Source organism: Aphelocoma coerulescens, chromosome 1 (assembly GCF_041296385.1).
Source record: "Aphelocoma coerulescens isolate FSJ_1873_10779 chromosome 1, UR_Acoe_1.0, whole genome shotgun sequence".
In the NCBI taxonomy this organism is placed as follows: Eukaryota; Metazoa; Chordata; class Aves; order Passeriformes; family Corvidae; genus Aphelocoma; species Aphelocoma coerulescens.
Window position 1 is genome coordinate 95,246,044 of NC_091013.1, and position 21,988 is coordinate 95,268,031.

The 21,988-nt window shown below is 49.2% G+C and overlaps 1 protein-coding gene across 1 annotated transcript in view; it reads right to left on the minus strand.

Annotated features, from left to right (window-relative positions):
- Window positions 1-660: 660 nt before the first annotated feature.
- Window positions 661-21,988, minus strand: part of SIDT1 (SID1 transmembrane family member 1) — a 41,239-nt gene continuing 19,911 nt past the window's right edge. The window contains exons 6-25 of the mRNA XM_069019315.1: window positions 21,544-21,627; window positions 21,324-21,417; window positions 20,027-20,098; window positions 19,573-19,666; window positions 18,439-18,482; window positions 14,487-14,558; window positions 13,137-13,285; window positions 12,437-12,510; window positions 11,870-11,936; window positions 11,168-11,241; window positions 10,500-10,623; window positions 9,366-9,483; window positions 8,853-8,989; window positions 7,101-7,209; window positions 5,876-5,952; window positions 4,714-4,760; window positions 3,813-3,918; window positions 3,407-3,517; window positions 2,543-2,656; window positions 661-2,129 (exon numbers count right to left, since the gene is read on the minus strand). Of these exons, the coding sequence (XP_068875416.1) occupies window positions 2,067-2,129; window positions 2,543-2,656; window positions 3,407-3,517; window positions 3,813-3,918; window positions 4,714-4,760; window positions 5,876-5,952; window positions 7,101-7,209; window positions 8,853-8,989; window positions 9,366-9,483; window positions 10,500-10,623; window positions 11,168-11,241; window positions 11,870-11,936; window positions 12,437-12,510; window positions 13,137-13,285; window positions 14,487-14,558; window positions 18,439-18,482; window positions 19,573-19,666; window positions 20,027-20,098; window positions 21,324-21,417; window positions 21,544-21,627 (1,830 nt within the window). The 3' untranslated portion in view covers window positions 661-2,066. The remainder of the gene's footprint in view (window positions 2,130-2,542; window positions 2,657-3,406; window positions 3,518-3,812; window positions 3,919-4,713; window positions 4,761-5,875; window positions 5,953-7,100; window positions 7,210-8,852; window positions 8,990-9,365; window positions 9,484-10,499; window positions 10,624-11,167; window positions 11,242-11,869; window positions 11,937-12,436; window positions 12,511-13,136; window positions 13,286-14,486; window positions 14,559-18,438; window positions 18,483-19,572; window positions 19,667-20,026; window positions 20,099-21,323; window positions 21,418-21,543; window positions 21,628-21,988) is intronic.

The window sequence follows — 21,988 nt, forward strand, 5'->3', positions numbered from 1 at the left end:
TCTGTTCGTTCTGTGCTGTTCTCCAGCCTCCCTCTCCCTCCCTGCTACCACCTTACCCTTCCATGCTGTGCTCATCTCTGCTCAGCCCAGCGAGCCCATATGCTGTTCTGCCTCCTACGTCGAGCCTTCCAACTGCTGTTCAACATTATTTTTTCCTCACATTTCAATTTAGAGAAGATAACCAGCTTCCTGGCTAGAAACAAATACAACCTTGGAACAAGGTCTGAGAGATTATGAAAGGTCATACAGATTATGAAAGACACAGGGAGCAAGAGTATATTTTATAAAAATGTGTTCCCAGAACTGGACAAATTTGGGGGCACACAGGTCCTCCTTCAATCTGGCACAGCTACCCCAACACCCTCTGGAGCAGCACAGCTCTGCTCGGAAAGATAAAGGCTGGCAGCCTCTTGTGTCCTTCCTCCTCCAGCCCTCTCCTCACCCTGCCCAAGGGACTACAGTGACAAACGAGTGTCTGTTCTTCATGTAGCCTCACAAAGGCAATTTGGTTAAGAGAACAAGCAGGTCATCCACACCTATGCTCAGGAAACGCCTGTGACAGTCCCAAGGATGGTTGCAGCTGTGTGACACCACTGGGCACCCCTCTGCCACGACTGCTGTCTCTGCTGCTGCTGAGAGCATGAGCAAGAAGAATTCAGATTAACCTGCAGAGCAGGGAACCAGGAACATCCATTTTATTGACCATCTCGACAAACTCCAACTTAGAAAAAAATAAAAACCAGCTGTTGCAAAACTGTTCAAGGAGATACAGACTCTTGGAGTAAAACATCACCAGAGTCATCTGCTTTAGTAAGCAGAAGTGGAATGAAACCTTTGCATCACTGGCTACATGCACATACACCAAAGTAAAAATGCTCAGGCAGTGACAAGAATAAGGACAGCAGGCCTCAAAGAACACTTTTTAATTGCAAATTAGCAAAACAGGTCCCATTTTAGATGCAAGGCCTGAAATAATTCACACCTTATTCTTGTTTTTTTAAATAACTAAGAAACTGGAAAGAATGCAGAAGCCATTAAAAAACTCATTTCCGATTCAGACAAGTTGGAGAAGAAAGTTTGGTCCAGATCTTTAACTGAAGAGCTCAACCCCAACTGCCCCAAAACCTCCTTCACACTCCCAGGTCATAAAGGAACCTGCTTTGCAAAGCAAGGTCATGGGAGGAGAAAGTCTGAGGCTGCTGGAAAACCTCCCTGTTCCACCCTGCTCCTTTGGCGAGGCACACAGCAGGAGCCAAGGGCTGCCACAGAAGGCTGTGGCTTTGCTGTGCAGTGTCTCTTAGGGTCGCTTGAGGAGAGCACTTGTGACTGACAAGTGCCAGCACTGGAGCTGCCAGAGGAGTGTGGCTGTTCAACAGGAGTGACAGAGAGGCTGCAAGAGCAAGGCAGGAGGCTCTGAGTCTGGCAGCTCTAGTTCACCACCTCCCACCAATGCTGCAGCCTTGGTACCGTGGCTCCCCACCAGCAACCAGAGGAGTCTCTCCAACAAAAAGAAGAAAACAGCACAGTCCTCCCACTGCCACCTCAGTTTGGAGTCCTTTGCTCCCTCAGCTGCTACAGGACAGGAACCAAATGCTCTCCCCATGCTGCTGAAGAGACTGAGGGCAGCAGCCTGCAGGCTGCAGGCATCAGCTCCCAATGCAGGAGGAGCTGCATGGCACTTCTCAAGCCTGCTCACCAGAGAGGATGCAGAGCACATCAGCAAGAAGGAAGGGAAGCAAAGGTCTCTAACATGCCTCCCCTCCTGTTTCCTCCCCCATCACTGGCTCCAGCACCCTCTGCACCCACAAGCCAGAGGGCTGTGTACTAGCCTTGGCCTCTGGATCAAGCCTACCCCAGAGGATGTGGCAGGAAAGGAGCAAACATCGTCTTCCCTCCTGGTCCCACCTCAGTTGCCACAGCACCCCTTATGCCTGCTGTGGGATCCAGCTCCCCTGCTCCCACTGGGCTGTTGGCCACAGAAGCAGGCTCATTCCCCACAGACACCCGTGGCCCGGTGCCTTTGGCTGAGCAGTTTGGGACACCTCTGCGCCCGTGTCCCTGGGGACTCAGAACACTGGGATCTTGTCCCTGCGCACCGTATCCAGGTCATCATCCAGGGTCAGCAGGACCTGAGGAGGAAAGTGCATGTCAGATTCAGGTCTTGCTGGCCAGGGAGGTCTTCCTTTCAGATATTCAGGCCTTGCTTTTATGGGAGATATTCACAAATCCATGAGTCATTGGTCGCAACAGCAGCCCCTCAGCTTCCCCACAACAGCTGTGTGACCCACAGCCCCACAGGGAATTTGAGGCCAGGAGGCACTGGGAGAGAAATAAAGTAAAGGACAAAGTCTGATCCCTGATCCCACTGACAAGGAGCATCCCACTGTGAAGGAATTCTGGAGGTAGAGCCAAGCAAAGGAATTGGGGCACTTCTGTGGAGTTCTGGAGCAGTCACAGCTCCACGTGGATAGAGGGGAGCAAGGCTTTCGAAAGAGGAGAGGGTGAGGCCATCCAGCAGAGTAGGAGGCTCAGCAGGACTCACCAGAAAGGAGAAGAACAAGGCAGCTGCAGAGAGGAAGTGCCAGACATCGTGGTCATCGAAGAATCCCAGCAGGATGCATGGCCGGTTCTTTTCCCGGGACTCTGCTGGAGTCTCCTAGGAGGGCAGGCAGAGGGTCAGGACCTGATATCCACCCATATTGGGCCCTTGCTGGCCACACTGGACCCTACAGGGATCACCCTGTCTTAACCCTCCAAGCAGGGTTCAGGAAAAGGTGCTGTGCTGGCCAGACATGTGGCAAGGGCAGGACATGAACACAGTGTTATACTTGGACCTCAAAATGGATCTGGGACCACAATCCACATATCCAAGGGGAAGCCTCTGGTCTCCACATCTGAGGTTCTGCATAGCACAAGCTGTACAGCCTCCATCAGACCACCCTGAAGCAAGCCCCTCATTTCCATGGAGATGGATGTGACATCCTGTTAGAAGGCACCCAGTCAGGATTTCATGGCCTCCCAGGTCACCAAGAGCCCTAACAAGCCCAGGCAGGCTGACCTGGTTGACCCCAGGTGGCCACCTGCTCCAGGGATATCTTCCACCCAGCACTGGTCAGGATTTTCCCAGTTTTCTTTTCAGATCCCCAGCTCCTCCTCTGTCCCCTAGGAAGGACCAGTCACCTCCAGATCACCTGGGTCATAAACAGCTTCTACACAGCTACAGTCATTTTTGGCTCAGCACAGCTTCCCATGCTCCTGTCACAAGTCTGCTAAATGAGTTCAGCCATTTCAACTCCCCATGAGCAGCCCAAGACTTCTCCAGAGTCTTTTTTGTGCAAAACAAACACCAGGAAGGAAAGATAATGAGACAAAGATGGACAGAAGAACAAAAAAAATGGAAATTTACCTCCCAGCTGCTGAGGGTCTGGAAGAAGAAGTAGAGGGCAGCTGCCCACACCACTGCCGTGGCCACAATGCAGAACATGGGGATGGGCAGGAGTTTCTCAGAGCTGCGGAGCTGCAGACAGGGACACAGCCTGAGTTCTTCCCAGGGACAGAGCCATGCACAAGGCTCACACACCAGCCTGTACCATCTGCACCAGCAAAGGCTGCCCACCCCCAAAGACACAGCCCAGCCACGCTTAAAATGCCTACACACCATCCCTCCCCAACACCTTGCCCCACCCAGAGCCCCACCCCTCCACATCTCTCTGCAGCACCACAGGAACCCAAACTGCAGCCAAAAAAAAAGGCCCATCCCTTCCCCTTTGGAGACAGGGGTGTCAGGGACAGCTAGAGCTGCCTCCCATTACCTTCATGATGATGTAGAAGGCCAGATACAGCAGCAGGTTACAGATGAAGATTCCCAGTATGTAGGAGGCAAAGTCTCTGGGTCGATACACCAGCCCAAAAATAGCACTGAGACAGAGGATAAAAGGGACATCAGCCAGCCTCTTTCACTGGGGACAGGGTACATCCCCAATCTGACAGCCACACACTGTTCCAACCCCCACCCAGGACTGCAGGACACAGCACCAGTGCCACAGCACCACAACTCCCTGGAGGAAATGCACTGTTTGCCTCTGCTCCCAGCTGAGAAAATTTAGCCACAGTCAGCTGCTGAAGCAACTGGAGACCCCAGAGGACAGGCAAGGGCCCTGGATTGCTTCCAACCCATGGCCAAACACATCTCACTCAGTAGGATCTGGTCCTAGACCTGTACATTTGGCTGAAGACACATCCCTGAGAAGCAGCTTTAGCCAAAAGCAAGAGCCTGGGGCAATGATTTTAGGTCTCATCCAAGAGCTGATCCCTCCCATGCAGTTACTGCTCAGCCAGGCTCTGTGACTCAGTGTCCGTCAGGTCTCCTGCACCTTGGCTGTGCCAGAGAGATCTCCCAGCTCTGTGGGAAGCACAACACAGCAGCACAGTACCAGGCCAGCCCTGCACAAACTCCCTCAGACACGAGCCATGAGACAGCCCGAGCTGAAAAGCTCAGGGATGCTCCACGTAGCTCCATGTACTGCATCCCATGGACCTGCCTACCACCTTCAGATCAGCCTGCCTGCCAACACGCATCAGAAGGGCCCCAGCACAGGATTATTGCCCAGACACTGCTGCATCTCCCCATCACTCCAGGCCACCTGTGTGCCAGTACCAAATCCTGCTGCTCACATGCACAAATACACAAGGCACCAACATGCCAGTACTTACAAGGACCAGTTGACCACGTTCCCAACAATGAGCAGCACCATCCTGTCCTGGAGAAAAGACACTGATGATCAGATGAAATGAAAAGGGTATGCAAAAAGAGGCCTTTGCCTCAGAAACTCAGGACAGCATTATGTGAGGATTTGGAGTCTGGTTCCTGCAAACACACACATACCTGGCTCTGCGGGAGCTTTTTCTGGGTGGAAACTGCTCTGACCCTCAAAAATTTTAAGGAAGTGTTGCAAGGAGACTAAACATTGAAAAAGGACAAGCTCAGCACTTAAGGGGCCTCAGGAGGTTCTGTGAATCCTTTGACTGCTTCTACTGTTTTTCTAGTTAGATTCCTTCCCTCCCACTGTTCTACAACAGAATTACTGCAGAGAGCAAGGATGTGCTTGAAAGAGGCAGCAGGGGAAGCTTTGGACAGCATCCTGCACATATTCAGAGAGCCCCTTTTTCCTCCCATCTCACCATTAGCTAGGGAAGCACTGTAACTACAGCAGGCAGAAGGATTATATCTATGGGGTATGTGCATTTATGCTTACAAGCTGCTTTAATGATGTAGCTATTTCAGGCTGGCCAGGCTTACTTCATGCCTGAATGGACCAAGTTTGCTTATTCAGAGATGGGAGAATAAATAAAAAATTAAGAAAAAGGATGCTCATGGGTGAAAAACTCCATTTGGCCTCAAGCCCTAAATAGCACTCTATGCCAAGGAGAAAGCAATCAGGGGGACACAAGGTAACAGCCACCTTTTCTTACCTTTTTGCTGTCTGCCCTGAGGTGCTGCAGAAATGGCAATTACTTTTGCTTAAGCCACAAAACCAAAATAGCTGCAGCCTTCCCCAGAGAGGCTGCACTGCACAGAGCTTTGTACCTGTTCCTCTGAATGGATGCTCCCAGAGAGCAAGTGCAAAGGCAAATCCTGTGCTTGTAATCACCTTTGCTCTGATGTTTTATTCACCAAGGCTGAGGTCAGGGGAGGCTTGAAAGTTGGGGGGTAAACCACTCCAGCAGAGACCTACACTTACCCAACCATTTTGGGGGAGAAAGAACATGGGAAGCAAGGACCATCACTTTTTCAAATAGCCCCACCTCTTTCATCCACACATTGCCTAAAGAGTGAGGAATTGCTGAGAGGTGCTGGAGATGAGAAGTCGCCTACCATGTACATTGGTCGGCTGCACTGCTGGATACAGTCCGTGTACAGCACCATCACTGCTCGCCGAAACATGCCCAAGTCTGTCAAAGGAAAGGATAAAAGGCCAGAACAGCCAGCACAGTGAGCTCTAAAACGCCTGTGAGGAAGAAGCTGACACCCACCAGCTGACAACATAGAACCCAAGGTGTCAGCAGATTCATGTCTTGCCCTTTGGGAGCAGTCTGTGCTGAACAGAAGGGCATCCACCACAGGATGTGGATGGCATTTGGCCAGAACAACAGGTTACAACAAAAATAAATGTTAAAAATCTCTCTATTCAGAAGTCATGCAGGCCCTGCCTGTATGTGTAGAGGCTGGCTTTGCAACCCCATCTCTGGAAGAAATGTGTGTGTGTGTAGGAAGGGGGGAAAGCACCTTCCATGGAACAAGCTGCTGGAGCAGGGAAACAGCAGAAACAGGTCCCACAGGCTTTAGAGGGTCCTAGAAGGGCAGAGCACATTCAAGACACTCCTAATCTCAAAATCATTGCAGAAGCTTCACTGCAGAGCCATCAGTGGCAGTGGGGATGGACAGGCATGCATGAACACAGATGTTCCCCTTTAGCCACAAGGCAGAGCTTGAAAAGGCTCCTGCACCAAGATCTGAGCTCTCCTGTGCTGCATCACTCCCTTCCTGCCAAGGCACAGGACTGGCAGTGCTGCTGGCAAACCGGTTTCACTTCCCAAGAGCTGACCCCAGGTGGCACACGATCCTGCCTCCCCACGCACATCCATGCAATCCCTGGCTGCTACACCTCAGCACAATGAGTTCAACAGGGAAAAAGGAAAGCTGCGGACAGTTACCTGAGTCAGGGCCGTCTGAGGCAGACAGCAGCAGAAGAGGAAGGAGAAACAGGTTTATAAGCAGAGCACAAGAGTCAGGTTCCCCAGCAGGCCCTCTCCCCCCTCAGCCCGTGACAGGGTGTAGGTCACCCCTCTGAGCACAGCACTAGGGAGAGCTGCAGCTGAAGGGCAGCTCCCTCAGAGCCCAGCAGTCCTGCCACCACAGAGCACACAGCTCCTGCTGATTCCCACTGCTCTGAGTAGCACGAGGACTTCAGAGGCCAGGAAAGCACCAGATGGGTGAGAGGACACGGTAGCCCAGAACAGGGGCCACAGGACTGCAGAGGCAGGTGAGGACAGGAGGCACCCGCACACCTGGGAGGAGACGGGTCAGTCACAGCACTCACCGATCTTGAAGCGGCCCATGTAGTAGATCTGGGTGCTGAGAGCCAGCGAGGCCAAAACGTGGATCATTGAGAAAATAACCCAGAACCACATGTCGTTTTTCCCAAACACCTGAAAGCAAAGACATTTTAAAAGCAAACTGAGCCCTCTTTCAGCAGGACAATCCTTTCCTGTCCCACATCATCATGGGACATTAAACAACCTTAGTGAACATGGAAGAGAAGCCCCTAAAACTTCCAACCAGAAAACAGATCTATAAATTCAAAACAAAGTCCAGAGAAGCAAGAGGAGCTCAGGATCCTGGAGAGGAGACCACTCTTTCAGAATGCCCCTTTAGACAATACAGGAAGGACAGCAGCTGGCCCAGGGAGCAGCAGTGCAGGGACCCCCAGGCCAGGCAAGCTCTCTCTGCTGGGCTGGGCAGCAGCTCTCTGGTCAGGACGCAGATTTTTACAAAGGCGGTCAGGGAACCAACCATTACTTTAACAATTGTACCAAAGTAGACCAAAAATGACAGAAGTGCTCTGCAGGCAATTGCTCCTACTGTGCACTTTCATTTTATTTAAGGACTGGAAGTAACCTGCAAGCACAGGTTAATGCTATACTAAACCCCTAATCTTTCATTCATACAATAAGGAGTCCAGAAACTCTTGATCTGCCATCAGGCTGTGACCACTCCCCCTCCCTGGGGCAAAGAACTCACCTGAACTTTTCACTTTGTGTGGGCAGAGAAAAAAAACCACACACCAAAAAACAAGCAGAAAAGCCACCTCTCCATGAATGGAACAAAGGAGACATGCTGCTTTCAAGATCCACTGAACAGCTTCAATCCCACAAAAGAAGATAGAGCAATCTGTAACAAAGTCTCAGTGTTTTGAACCTGGGTTGTCAAGATTTACTACACCTATCAAGAGATTCTTGGGAAGTCCCAAGGTCACCAGCTCCTCCTGCATGCCTTATCCCACAGACAGTCTTGTAAACAGAGACCTCTGCATTATGTGGTAGTGAGGAGCTGACAGCCCACTGGGATCTAGCTGCTAGTTCAGAGCAAGAATTCCGTGGATTTTGCCTGGTTACTGATGAAGGAAAATGAGTCCTTCAAAAGACAGGAAGCAGAGACCTCCAAGGTAAAGCACGGGTTGGGGATTCTGGTGAGCCCAGCTCAGTACTTGCAATGCTATGAGCAAACGGGCAAAGTTCTGTAGCTTCTGCTCCAGTGCCCTTCCATAGGCAGGTACTCCAGGAATTTGCCTGAGAGCCCCCCAGACATTATCCCAGCCTGCCCCTCTCCAAAGATTGAGAGGCCAGCTGCAGGAGCTGTGCGAAACAACATGGAGTTTTCCAAAGGGGAAAAACAGGCACAAGCCATCAGGTATAAGATACTTGGTCTTGGAAGCTCAGGCAGCCTCCCCCCTCTTTCCTCCAATGTGAATCACGCCACAGGAAGACCATCTGTGTGCTTGGACACGTACATCTGGATGCATTAATTTCTCCTCTTGAGAAGGATGGCACGTGGTGGTCAAAGCCCCAAAAAAAAGCCCACCTAAAAGAAACTGCTCTGTTCTTCTCCTACCTGAAAGCTCATGGGAAGGGAGGAGGAAAGCCCAGCAGAACTGAGAATTCAAATGCTAACAGCTGCTTAACACACTCTTATCCTACTCTGCTGTTTTTCCCAGTCATTTTCACACCTAAGCCACATTCCCAGCCATGCCATCTCCTCCTCAGAGGAGCAGGTGGGTAAGAGGGAGCCATACCACTCCAAGGACAGCCAGGGAGATCACCACAGCAAAGGAGGCGTAGGCAGAGTAGGCGCTGGCATTGATGTCTGGGTGTCGGGTCTGGTAGAGCTTGAGCATGCACAGTCCTGCGATCATGTACATGAAGGAGGTGTCTGTGGAGGGACACAACAGAAACAGTGCAAACAGCTACTGCCAGTGGCCTCAGAAAGCTGCTCCAAGGGCACACAAAGCACCAGGGATCTGTGCCTGCCAGCCTTGGGCTTGGCCCTGCTGCTGCACTGCACTGTACAGCACTTTGTGCTTTGCCACCTTGCAGTACATCTTCCACGCTCTGGGGCAACAAAAACTAAAGGGGATCAGAAAATAAGTGCCCACAGGGCATCACAACCTTCTGACTGAGCTTTGAAACAGGCAGGCTCCAGGGACACTTGCAAGGGTAGAGGGATGGGAAACATCAGCAATTCAGTGGGAGACACAACGTGGCAAATCCTAGCTCCAGCTCAAAAGGGGAAAGGAAACTCAGCTTACCAAACTGGAAATTGGAGTAATTAGGGCAGACGTGGTAACAGGCACTGAGCACTCCTTCCATCATCAGAGCAATGCCCATAGCATAAAAGAGACCAAAATGCTTTGGGATCCCATAGTCCTGGAAGAGAGTAGAGCTGTGTAGTTAATTATCCTCACTGTCCTGATCACAGGCAAGCTTCCATTCTCCATCACTTCATCCCTCCTAACTCCTAGACAAGTCCTCCAGTCACCAGTGCAGCACAGTGCCCTGTGTGCAACCACAGGCTCTGGATTTAGACACATGGCATAGCCAGGTGAATCCACAGGCAACAAACCCAGGCTAAGCATGCTGAAAGTTCAGGTCTGAAGACCTCAGTGTCTTGGAAATGTCATCATGAGACTGAAAATCTCTGTCCTGTATCTCATGCCGTGTTACATCCCCCCCAAAACTGAGAGAGGACTGCGGACCCCGAACTGCTCTTGTGGTCAGTTGGGTGTTTGAAGCACCTGAGGAGCAGAGCCCATCAGCCCATGTGAGAAGGCATTTCCATCACAATTTGACCAAGATTGCACCTGAAAACCACAAGCAGCAGACTCTTACAACTGCTAATGCCTTTACTTGCTACCAAGCCCATGAAAACAGAGCTGTTTGTCTCCACAAACCCCCAGCACCTCTGCCCAAAGAGCTGCAGATTTCTCCATCCTCTCCCATGAGAGACTACAAAAGCTCTGGCTACCAGCAACTCTGCCTCAGACACTGAGGCATCCAAATTCCTCTGAGTTATCAAAAGCAGCTCTTGTGTTAAGACAAATCAAACTTCGCTATAAAGAGAAGCATCTTGAGACACTCCTACTGTCCCAGTTCCTCCACAGTGAGTGCTGCAGGAAAAGCCAGAGCCATGGGAGTCCTTCCTCTATTAATCTCCTTGTCTTCACAAGCCCAGGCTGGGTCACCACAGCACTATGGACATACTGTAAGCAGTAAAGCACTGGGGTGTGCAGGAACACAAGAATCCCACCCAGACCTTTCTGCACAGGAGGAAGAAAAGAGGATTCAACCCTCCAGCAAAGAGGGCAAGTGGAAACCCATTGTGGTTTTTGAGTTCATTCCATCTTCCCTGCCTCCACTCAGCCCCAGGCAATCACACTTCCTACCAGGGTGTAGATATCTTTCATCTCCATGGCCCGGCGGTGGAGGATGTCCCTGCGCAACACAATGAGGAGGAAGAGGAAGCCCAGCATCATGTGGCCCACATTGCTGAGGATGTTGTTGAAGGCACTGCAGGAAAGAAGGCTTAAGGCAAAGGTAGCACAGCAGCAGGAACCTGAACCCTGGGTTGTGATAAGCTGAGTCCGTTTTGCTCCCGCTCCACCACCCTTCACCTCAGCAGCTGCCTAACTGCAATTTTACATTCTAGATAACAATTTTAGTTCAAATAGTTCACCTGTCCCAGTTAATTTAACACTTCTTCTGAGAGCCCAACTCTGGGCTTTCTTTGCACTCCCACATTAATTTAGAGAAATGCTACACTGAAAAGACTGAACTGCAGAGCTGCTGCACCTTGGATACAAGTGTCCAATAGAGCACGGGAGCACCTCATTGCTGTGCCAACGATTTCCAAGGGGTGCCCAGGTGCCACCAGTTCGAGGGTGCATGTGTCTCACTGCAACAGAGCACCACTACTGAGCAAAACAGAAAGATCAGTCCTAAACTCCCAGTGATCTTATCAACACTGCTACTGTGAGCCTGGCAAGCATAAAATCCTGACCTGGGCACAGCATAAACGCTCAGGAGGCACACAGGGATGAAAGGGGTCACTCACCTCAGCACCCCAAGGGGATGAGCACACAGGAAGTTGTAGTAGCAGATGTCCTGATTGCCCGTCACATTCACTACCTGGACACAGAGCAGGTGGGAGACTCAGTGTTAGCAAATCCTCCCTGCTCTGGGGCGTTTGCCCCATGCTAACACTGCACAAACACAAGGTGTATCAGGACACAGCCTAGCTCAGGGGAGTACTGACATCTGCAAGCAAAGCTTCTAGAGTAGGACAAGATGTTGTCATGGGCCACAAACCTGATAACAGTCTTCAGAGGAAACACTATGTGCTCTCAACCCCCCCACCAACAGACCTGCTTGCAGATATCTGCATAACAGCAGGATAGCAAGGGCTGGGAGAAGGGAGGAGAAATCACAGCAAACACGACTTGCTTTTGGCTGTTTCTTAGAGATAAAATCAAATTCCTCCTGTCTCTAAAATGAAACAGGACCCAAATGAGACATCAGTTGAGCAGGAAAACAGCAGCACTCCCAGTTCCCAAGCAAAAACTGCAGAACTGCAAGCCCAGTGAGCTAAGCTCACTGTAACATCAACACAGCGCAGAGAGCGCAGCTAAGGTAAACTGCTCCTCACACAGAGCAGAACTCCTGGGTGATGCCAGTTTCACTGTGACTGTCATCCTTGCACAACACAAGCACAGAGCAAGTTTAAAGCAAGAGGGAACAGCTGTGGAGCCAAACGCACCGTCTGGTAAGTGATGACGAGCTGGATGACTGGCAGGGCATAGAACACCGCAATGGTGATGATGTTCCTGCAGAGGGGAGACAGCAGCAGCAGTTAAACACACACCAAAACTGGGGGTGCACACCCAGGAGAGAGCCCCACAGTGCTTGTGGAGGAACGTGCACAGCCCACTGCTCTGGGGTTATGACCTCCTGAAGCACAGGAGCACATGCACTCATGCACACAGGAGGCAAATGCTAAGGGCACAGGGAAAGCCAGGATGCTGGCCACAAGTTCATGTGTTTGAGTGTCAGTTTCTCCTTCTTCCCACTATGTTCCAGTACACTGGTTGTTACCACGCTTAAAAGCAATGATGCAAAGCATAATCCATTGCCAGGATCATGTGTGCACTGGTTCATAGATGTCCTTACTTAAGGTATGTGGGGTCTGCAGTTACTGGCTGGAACAGGGTCAGAATGGGTAACAGGATAGTTCAGAAGTGGCTCAGAAGAAGGGCATGTGGACAGACTCCACAACCAGAGACTCTGGGTCCAGAGTTTGGGCCTTACCAGTTTGCCTTCTCCTTACCAGAAATAGATTTTGTATTTTTTGCTGACAATCCTTCGGTCTTTCCTGGACAAGTCTGATAGATAGAGGAACACCTAAAACATTAGTGGGTGGGGAAGGCAGGGGAGAAAACACAAGAGAACCAATGAAGGTTACAGATGGCAGTAGAAGATCTTGACATGTTTGCAGCTTGGTGGTATTTGTACTGGTTTTACACTGAACTCACGGTGTCCCTTGATTCTACATGAGTGAGTTCTGCAAAATCCTCTGACCTCCAGCAATGGCTCCAACCACACAGAGCAGTGTGGGATGACAAAAGGAGGCAGTTTGAGAGCTGTTGGCTTGAAGCCCCTCTGCACATCCACTGTAGTCATATTACTTATACTCAACAGCCACCTACTGTTGCAGATTATTTTCTCCCTATCTTCCTTGAACCTCCTTGAACTTTCTGGGATGCTCTATGGGCATTTTCCTCCTTTCTCAGTAATCCCCAATACATTTTGATTTTCCATATTAAAGCACTCATTTCAGCAGCACTCAGCACAGTGGGAAAACTTCCATTGACTGAAAAAAGACTAAGAAGCTCATTTGGCTTTATTAGATGAAATCTACCCTGAAGGGAACAGGATTTTTGAGATTTCACTGAAGTGACCAGTGCTGGTTGTGGCCAAGACGTGCCCACAGCCCAGCATGAGGGCCACAGCTGCAACACCAGCCATACCTTAGTGCGGATGATGTTCTTATCGCTCTCAATTTCTGGCATGGTGTCAAAGTCGCTCTCCTCCTCCACGGAGCTGTCTGTGTCAGAACCAGCAGGGGGCCGGTGCTCGGGGGACGACAGCTGATGTCCACCGCTGGAGCTGGACTCATCTGGGCCAGAGTGGGGAGAAGGAGACAGGCAGGGTAAAGGCTAAATCCCTCTGTGCACAGCAAGAATAAAGCTGTCCCAGATGCTTTGGCAAGCTGATATGGCCAGTTCAGAGAAAGATTTTCCATGATCCCAAACCTTCCTAAAAGTATCAGGTTATCAGCTAAGAGCGATTTGAAGGACCATTATCTCCCCCTCTCTGCAGCATTTTAGTTCTTACTCTGCTTCCATTCTACTACTTTTCTTCTCTTAACATTTTCTACTCTCTACTAGCCTGGGCTCTGAAATCTGGAATTTTGAGACAAGACAAAATGCTCTAGAGAAAGAAGCAGATTGTTAGGGGTCAAAACCACACTCACCTAGTTAACCTTTAGATTTTATGTAAGCTTTATATATATATCTAAGCTTTTCTAAAAATATTGTAGAACAAAAGACAAAGAAGAAAGTAGATTTTTCAAAGCAGGCAGAGTACCAGCTTTGCTCCCATTGCATGCCCAGTAAGGTCAGCAGGACCTGCCTGCACTTCTCACAGGCTGGGCAACTCCCAGCTCATTGCCCATATGGGCAGAACACAGGTTTCCCCCTCATTTCCCCAATGTTTCGAAAAGATTTCTTTGGAAAAAGGGGAAGGAAGGGTAAAGTGGTCATTAAGCCCTCAGGAAGTTTTTTTCTCCTCTGCTGCCAGGGCATAATTCACCTGTTGACAGTATGACATTATTTCTTCCCTAGTGAAACCCCCAGAGGCAAGAAACTCCAATTCTGTCTTGCTTTATGGCACACAACCCCTCAGCCTCCCAGGGATAGGCATACTTTGGTTTAAAGGCAGGCTGTGAGCTAGAAACAGGCTCCTAGAAGCTTGCTTGCAAGGAACCTTTTTCAGTCACTAGTAAATGTCCTGTCTGAAGCAGCATTGTCACCCACAGTTCTCAGAGGACTGTAGCTTTGTCTAAGACAAACATTTCCATTGACAGTCTCTAGGAGCACCTTTTTCAGATTTGCCACTTTGATTATACAGATGCTTTTCTCTGAAGTACAACCTGAACCTCATAAACTGCAATTTGGTTAGTTTTTTGTTTTAAATAGTTGCAAGATGCTCCTAAAGCTTGCAGCTTTATTCTCCTCTGGTTTTAAATCACCCTAGCAGTGCCTTCCCCTACCCCAGGCAGAAGCCTCCCTGTGCCCCAGTTCTGGAATATACTGTACCAATAGCACCATAGCTGCTTCCCTCAGGAGTGCTGGCTGAGATGGGGTGTGAAGAAGTCATCATCCCAGATCCTGCAATGGAAACAGACCCAAGAGGGACAGTTAGTTTCATGTCAGTGCTTCAAAACATCTCTGAGGTGAATACAAACAGCTTGAAGAGCTGGAGGGGCTTGGGAAAAGCAACATTTCTCCTAAACAGATGGCAGTCTCCCTCTAGAGCATACCGTGCAAAAGGGAAACCCTTGTTTTACAGTGTGAAGCAAACCCACTCCCTTCAGCCTCCCCACACAGGCTGCCAGTGAGACTGGCAGTGTGAGCCCCCCTCCAGCACTCTGTAGGGATCACACTGTGGGGCTGCAAGACTTGGTAAGTGTTAGAGCAAGTCTCATTATGTTCTTAATAGCCTTCTGAATTTCTAATTCTTCTCTTTCCCCATCTCATGCAACTCTTCAAATCTCTTCAAATATTGCTACCTACAGCTGTCCCTGCAAGAGTCACAGACTTTGGAAAGACAGCTGCTGCATAATTTTAACCAACCAAGCAGAAAGAAAAAACACTCTGTGCAAAAAGTGGTAACGATCTTGTGCTGATGACAAGAAGGGCAAGCCTTTGAGGGCTAGGAACATCCTGCCTTCTGCCCACATATATGAAGCAAAAAGGAGTGCTCTCCTGCCTCCACATTCCCTCTTTTTGCCTTCCATGGTGGAGCTCAGCAGCTGAACTCGCACCAGACAACACGGCAGGGAACAGCCAGCTGAATCCCCTCACAGAGATCAGACACCCATAGCCACAAAAGGGAGGGAAGCAAGGCCAGCAGGAGCAGGACCACGTTTTCCAGTGCTGGCACACAGTGAGACAGATTCAGTTGCTTTAAAGTTCCACCCTTCCAACAACATCATGTGGTCAGTCAGCAGCAAAGCAATGCAGAACGTGGCATAGTATTTAAAGCCTTACTGCAGCCTGCCAATGGCCAGGCTTCCCAAGCTGCATCTCTGGCTTCCCAGTGCATGACTGGCCTCAAAGTGACTGGCATGGGCAGAGTCCTCTTTCCAGCTGGAAATTCTGGGCATTTCTGTAACACCTGGCATAGGTTTTTATACCATTTTCATTAGCCACTTACATGAAGAGATCTAAAACTTCTCCCTGACTGAGCCCAAGTCAGGGAAGCACCAATACAGCAATGCCATTTGATGTTTCAAGTCCCCATTACTGCGTTCCTTTGGCATGTCTGCTGTGCTTGTTGGCCTGGGGGCTAAGACTTGGTCTCAATTTTGGCTCCTTTACACTCCTGCCCCATCCCTTTAACAGAGAAAGCAACAGCTCAGAGGAGAATCAGAAGCATGGGCTGAGCACCAGAGGGAGAGCTCTGGCACCCTGCAGCTCCCCAGGTGACAGTCCTTGAGCCCTGAGCTGAGATTGGCAGGGTGTTGTTGCAGGTTACTGCAGAAGCAACATGCAGCTTCTGCTCATCAGCTCCAATCTAACTTCCCTCTCACAAGGAAGTTCTTCCTGTTGCTTTAAAAGTCATTTGGAAATCCAAATCACTGCAAAGAGGGCAAAAGCATTTCCTTATGCTCACAGCACCAAGGCACATGCACAATTCCTAGTCCTGCCAGTCCTGTCCCACAGGGATACTCCCTCTTAAATTTGGACCAGGCTTTATTCTCTCAAGTGACCTGTCAACCTTCTCTCCCCAGTAACCAAAGGAAGATTTAAATCTGGACAAAGCAGGCAAGCCAAGGAGAAAAGGCACTCTGTCCTGTCTCTAACAGCCACTTTGGACCCAGCTCACTCACTAATTTCAGTCCCACTTCCCACTGTGAGAGTGAGTCAGCAAAGTAAATGTACCACACCAGGCGTGGTTCCTCCAGCTCTTGCCTCCACCAGATAGTGAGGATGTGGAAGGGAAGGTGTGCCATGGGATTGAAAAAAAAAAAATGAACCACAGAAGCCAGACATAGGATGGGTAACAGGAGCAAAGGGGTACATGGAGTAGCAGGATATTCAAAGACAAATGGCCAAGACAGATTGCTGAGCACTTCCATCCAGCTCCTTGGTGGGGAAAAAGAGTGCGGAGTAATGAACAAGCCAAGATCCAGGGATACTTGGGAGGGAAGGAAATTCCAACAGGTGGGAAGTGGAGAAAAAAAACAAAACAGAGAAAACTAGGGTGTCCACTGATCTGGAAGACAGGGAAGACGCTAATTACCATTTTATAAGCATCAGTCAGACACACCCTGAAGAGACAATAGATGAAGAAATAGTGTGTGGGTAGGACATGATTCCTCCCAAGAAGAAAGGACCTGGCTGCAACATGCAGTGCCAGGTACGTGAAAGTGGCAATGGATTACAAGGGAGAGGACAGGTCACAGAAGCAGCAGGTGCCTCTGCGAGGGAACCTGTAAACTATGAAGGAACTGTGCTCCTCTCTCCCTTCACAGGGAGGCTGGTCAGCAATCCTCCCTGCTCAGCAACCCAGTTCTCTACTCTCCAGGTCCATACTAAGCACAGCATCTGTGCCCTGCAGCTTCTTTGGGAACTTTCCAAACACCAGAATTTAACTTCCACCTCTCACCAGGGCAGCTTAGAAGGCAGCTTCTAAGCTGGATTCAGCACATTAAACGTCAGCTGCAGCATCAGCAGCACTCCTTGGGACTTCTCATCTCACCTGGCTGAGACTGTGCCTCCTTGTCTTAGACAGTGATTCCTTGTCAGCACCCTGGAGCTCTTCCAAAGCCTTGGACAGGTCCCTTCAGCTTACCCAAAATCCCCAATACACAGGCCTTTCCCATTTCTTCAGTGCCTTAAGACCTGCTCTTGTTTTACAGCAGGATCCATCCCAAATGATATAAAATTAGAATATATTTACCAACATTTTACAGTTCCCCGTTCATGTTGTGAAAAAAACCTTTCACACAGATTCCACATACAGGGATACATGTGGATCTTAGTGGTTGACAAAGCAAGTCTAAGAATTCAAATGCCCCAGGTACTCAGAAGAAATATTAAGCCCATTAATGCCAGTCAGAGTGAAGTTCCACTGCTGATCCTCTAAACACAGCTCAGTTATGCTACCATGCTTATCTGATGGTATGTAGCAGACTGGAGAGACTGAAAAAGCTCAGCATCAAAAAAGGAGTAACATCAAGAACCTTTCAATGCTGCCAAAACAATGTCCTCCCTTCCTCCAGGAGAGAGGTACAAATGACCTCAGCACCAACCCTTTGAACTACTTTGCAGGCACTAAATATTTAATCAAAATGAAAAGACTCCCACACTTCACCAGAAAGCAAGAACTCCCAGTGCCCCCCATCCATGTGACAAAACCTTCCATCTTTCACTGGCGGCTTCTTAGATGCAGCTCTGTTTTTGTAAGGCAGACAGCTGCAGTTCGTGCAAATGTGGGTGCAGCACAAAGTAAACTGAATCCAATGCCAACACAAATATCATAAACACCACTACCTAACTCTACCAGTCATTCATTCACCTGGCTGTCTGCAACTTCCAGTGAAAAACAAATTAACATTTAAATTCAATTAAGATATTAAAAGACGCCACGCTTAAACCAGGCAGAGGAGTTATTAAAGCATAAGAGCTGGCATACGCAAAAGTGCCTTGTTTAAAAATCAACAGATATTGATTTTTTTAATGTCTAATCAGGAACATTAGCCTGTAGCCAGGTCTAGGCAAGGTTTGGCCTTCCTCCACCCCTTTAAAAGGCAGCTGCTAGGGGTAGGGGTCAGCTCCAGGTTCAGGGCAGCTGGCTTCAAAGGCCCTCTCTTGTGAGGGCAGAGAGGAAGCTCTAACATCTTTCCTCAGCACCAGAGACTGTGTGAGGTACCAGGGAAGAAGCTCCAGGACAGAAGGTACTTGACTGACAGCCTGTCCTTTGCCTGGCCTGGGGCCTGTGCTGTTCACTCAAAGCTGTCACACAACAGAGGAGAGACCTTACCATGCTCAGGACTCAATCTCCCAGCTGAAGCCTTCCTCTGAACCCTGAAAAGCAACAGACAGCACTCATGAGACAGCCAAAAAATCTCATCACCTGCCAGCCATAGCAGGATTATCTAGGACACCAATAGGTAAGTATGGTGAAAGCTCTGAAAAACCAAATAGAACCAACAAAAATAAGCACAAAAGAAACACACACAACAACAAAAAAAGAAAAATACTGTTTGGACTAGACACAACTCAGTCATGACCGTTTGCTGTCCACCTCTCTAACTACCAAAGCAACAGAGGGCTTTTTTACCCCCTCACCTATCCACCAGAGGCACGACAACCATTTCCATTACTTATCCCATCCTACGCTGCTCAGTATGTTGGGAGGGAGCCTCACATCACCTTTCCAAACCCAACTTCCCTGCTCAGGGGACCAAGCTCGTATGAGTCTACTAAAGGGGCAGCAGGAGGTAGAGGCACTCACATCACCTCTGTTAATGCAGATGTCCAGCAGGTGATGGTAAAAAAAGCCCCAAAAAACAACATATTCCCGCAACACAGAAAAGTAACAGCAAATAAGAACATGCACTTAAGGAATTTCATTGAATTGTTCCAATGAAATGTTGTTTCATTGATGTGTCTTGAAGTTAAGCCATGCCCATGCAGATATTCTTCTCAACACAAGCCCAGACACCAAAGTCTGGGGCAGGGGAGGCAGGTGAGGAAGGAAACCAGCATTCTTAGGACTCCAAGGCCGTATTCGAGTCACTGCCATTTATTGCAGTACTCAGTCCAGCAACAAAGTACCTCTGTTCCTCAATGCTCTCACACTCCACATCTCAGATCAGCCCCTTCACAATTCCCACCTGTTGCCCAGCATCCTTATAAAAAGAAACACAGGGGTAGGGCACTACAAGATGTACAGGGCAGACCCTTAGATTTTCATCCTTCCATGGGTCCCATAACAAAGGAAGAAGTATTGTCTGGCTGGTGGTCAGTAGGAGCCCACTGAGTAGTCATGGACTTCTTCAGCTGCTCTGTTTAGATGCTTGCCACCCCACTCACCCCCAGTTTTCTGCAGGGTGTGGTGTCCCTGAGGATGATTAGAAACAGGAAGGCTGTTCTTGTATAACCCTGGACTCACCTAATGTAGTGCACAAAAGCAACAACCACTGAGCCCAGGTAAAAAGAGAGGAAACTCAGGAAGCTGAAGAACATGGCCTGGACATAATCAGACTCTGTGGAAAGAGAAGGGATCAGTCAGCTCACAGAGCAGGAACAGGATCAGCACTCCTGTCCTGCTCTTCCCAATACCACCTGGTAACAATGCCCAGCCCCAAACAGCCCTTCCAAAGCCATCTGCTTTCTTCAAAAGGAATTGACAGAACCTGTTGCAAGATTTCCCCCCATTTCTTCACCCCCAGTGCCAGCTGGTACACCACACAGCCTTTCCTGGAAGGGACCAGGGCTCCAGGTGGTTTTGTCTCCTTTGCTGGTGCTTTCTGCATCATTCCTTCAGAGGATGCTGGCCCAGTCACACCCCTCTATTCAGCAGTGCCAAGTTCCCCTGTACAGCTACTCAGCCCAAAGACACTGACTTTTAATGGAGGGCACAATCGTCACTTGAAGGTTCTTTGTCCGCTGCAGGTTCCAGGTACGGTTGACATTTCCTGTGAGATGCACAGTGTACAGCAAATATAAAAACAAGCAACATTAGTAATTTTCAGCACTGATCTTGGTTCTCTGAACTTGCACAAGGAACAGGGTCTTGCTTTTTACTAAAATGTGTGTGTGGCTTTGCTTTAAACTGTTCTCTGATCTGTCAACATACAGCCTTTCTCATATGTTTCCCCTCCCCCTTCCCTATTCACAACCTGTTTTTTAGACTAGAAATCCCTGCCTGAGCCTTCCATACATTGCTTAAGTCTGGATGTCTGAATCCCAAAGGCATCTCATCCCCTATTCATTTAATCCCCAAAGGAGAGATTCTCTCACTACAGGTAGTGGGAGTCCAGTTTTGCCTTTGGCCAAATCTCTGTGAGTAAAACACTTCTGTACAGGATGCCACTCTAGAAACTCGCTCTGTTTCTGCAGGGCTAAGCACACCTGGCCAGTACAGCTCTGCTGACAGCATTGGGATGACAGAATGACACTCCCAAGGGCACAGTTCTCTCTTTTTTTTTTGGGGTGGGTGGGGGGGAAATTGGAGCAGAAAGGTCGCAGGGGAGTAGTAAAAAGCTGTTGAGGGAGCCCGATATATCTTTTGGTTGCAGTCTTGCTCTTTCTACAGGGAGGAAACCTTGGGGCTTTGAGGATAGGAATGTTCCCACTCCAGTTACAGTCATCACATGACTGGTGGAAACCTTGCTTTTATCACTGCCCAGCAAGTGGACAGAGCACTTTCTGGTTGGAAAAGACATTAGAACAAGTCTTTTGTAAAATTCTTCTCCCAAAATTACCAATCTTTCCTGTTCCCCCAAGTTCAGGGCTGTCACAGATCCCAAGACAGCAGTGGGAGAAGATGCTCTCTGCAGGAACTGAGCCTTCATGGAGCCAGGAGGATACTACAGCAGCAGGGAGCAGGGGTGAAGACCAAACAAAAAGCTGTAAGCAGCATTGCCTGGATGTCTCCAGCATCTCCAAAGACACCAGTGGTGCTGCTGAAAAGCGCATAACCACAGCATGCCAGGCACTGTACTAGCCAACCACCTCCTGCTTTCATCAAGACTTTTAACCTGCCCAACATCAAATTTACACTTCACTCTTCCTCACAACTACCTGGGTAAGACAGACCTACATCATCACCCGGTGGCATCCCACAGGAAGGTCCCAAAGGACACCCACTGCTCCATCACTCAGATGCAGCCATCAAATCCAACTCCCAGAACAACTCACCATGAATTGAAGAAGGCACAGAGCCCCCACAGGCATAATCCTCCGGCTTGATGACGAACACAACAAAGAACTGCTCACCTGGGAAATCTTTTCTCTGCACAGAAGGATGGAAGAACACAGAATCCATGAGGCACAAAGCCTCTCCCCTCCAATAGGCCAGCGATGAGGGTTTTTTTGCTAGGCAGGCACCAGTAAACACTGGGACACACATCAATCTCACCTGCACTGTTATGGCTGCCTGCTTTGTCATAGACTGATAAACTCCATTGAACTCCACGTTATGGTCCAGGTCATACACTGGGCACTAAAACAGACACAGCTAAGGGTTAAACCAGGAACAACATCCAAAATATTTTCAAAGAAAACCAGCTGGAAAATACAGCACAGAACAGGAAGAAAGGGCCCCAGATGGGCTATCAAAGGGAACAAAACATCTTGCATCTCTGGCTGCTCCCGCACTGCAGGACCCTGCATTATTCAGGGAGGTGGGAAAGGAGAATAAATATGGGGCTATTTCCCTGCTGCAATATATTCCATGCCAGCCTCCATGGGAGGGAACACCCCAGGAATGGGGATAAAATACATAGAAAGGAAATCAAAATTGAAAAGCAGGGAGGACAACATGTCTAAAAATCAGAAGTTCCCCAAGCTGCCATGAACTAAGG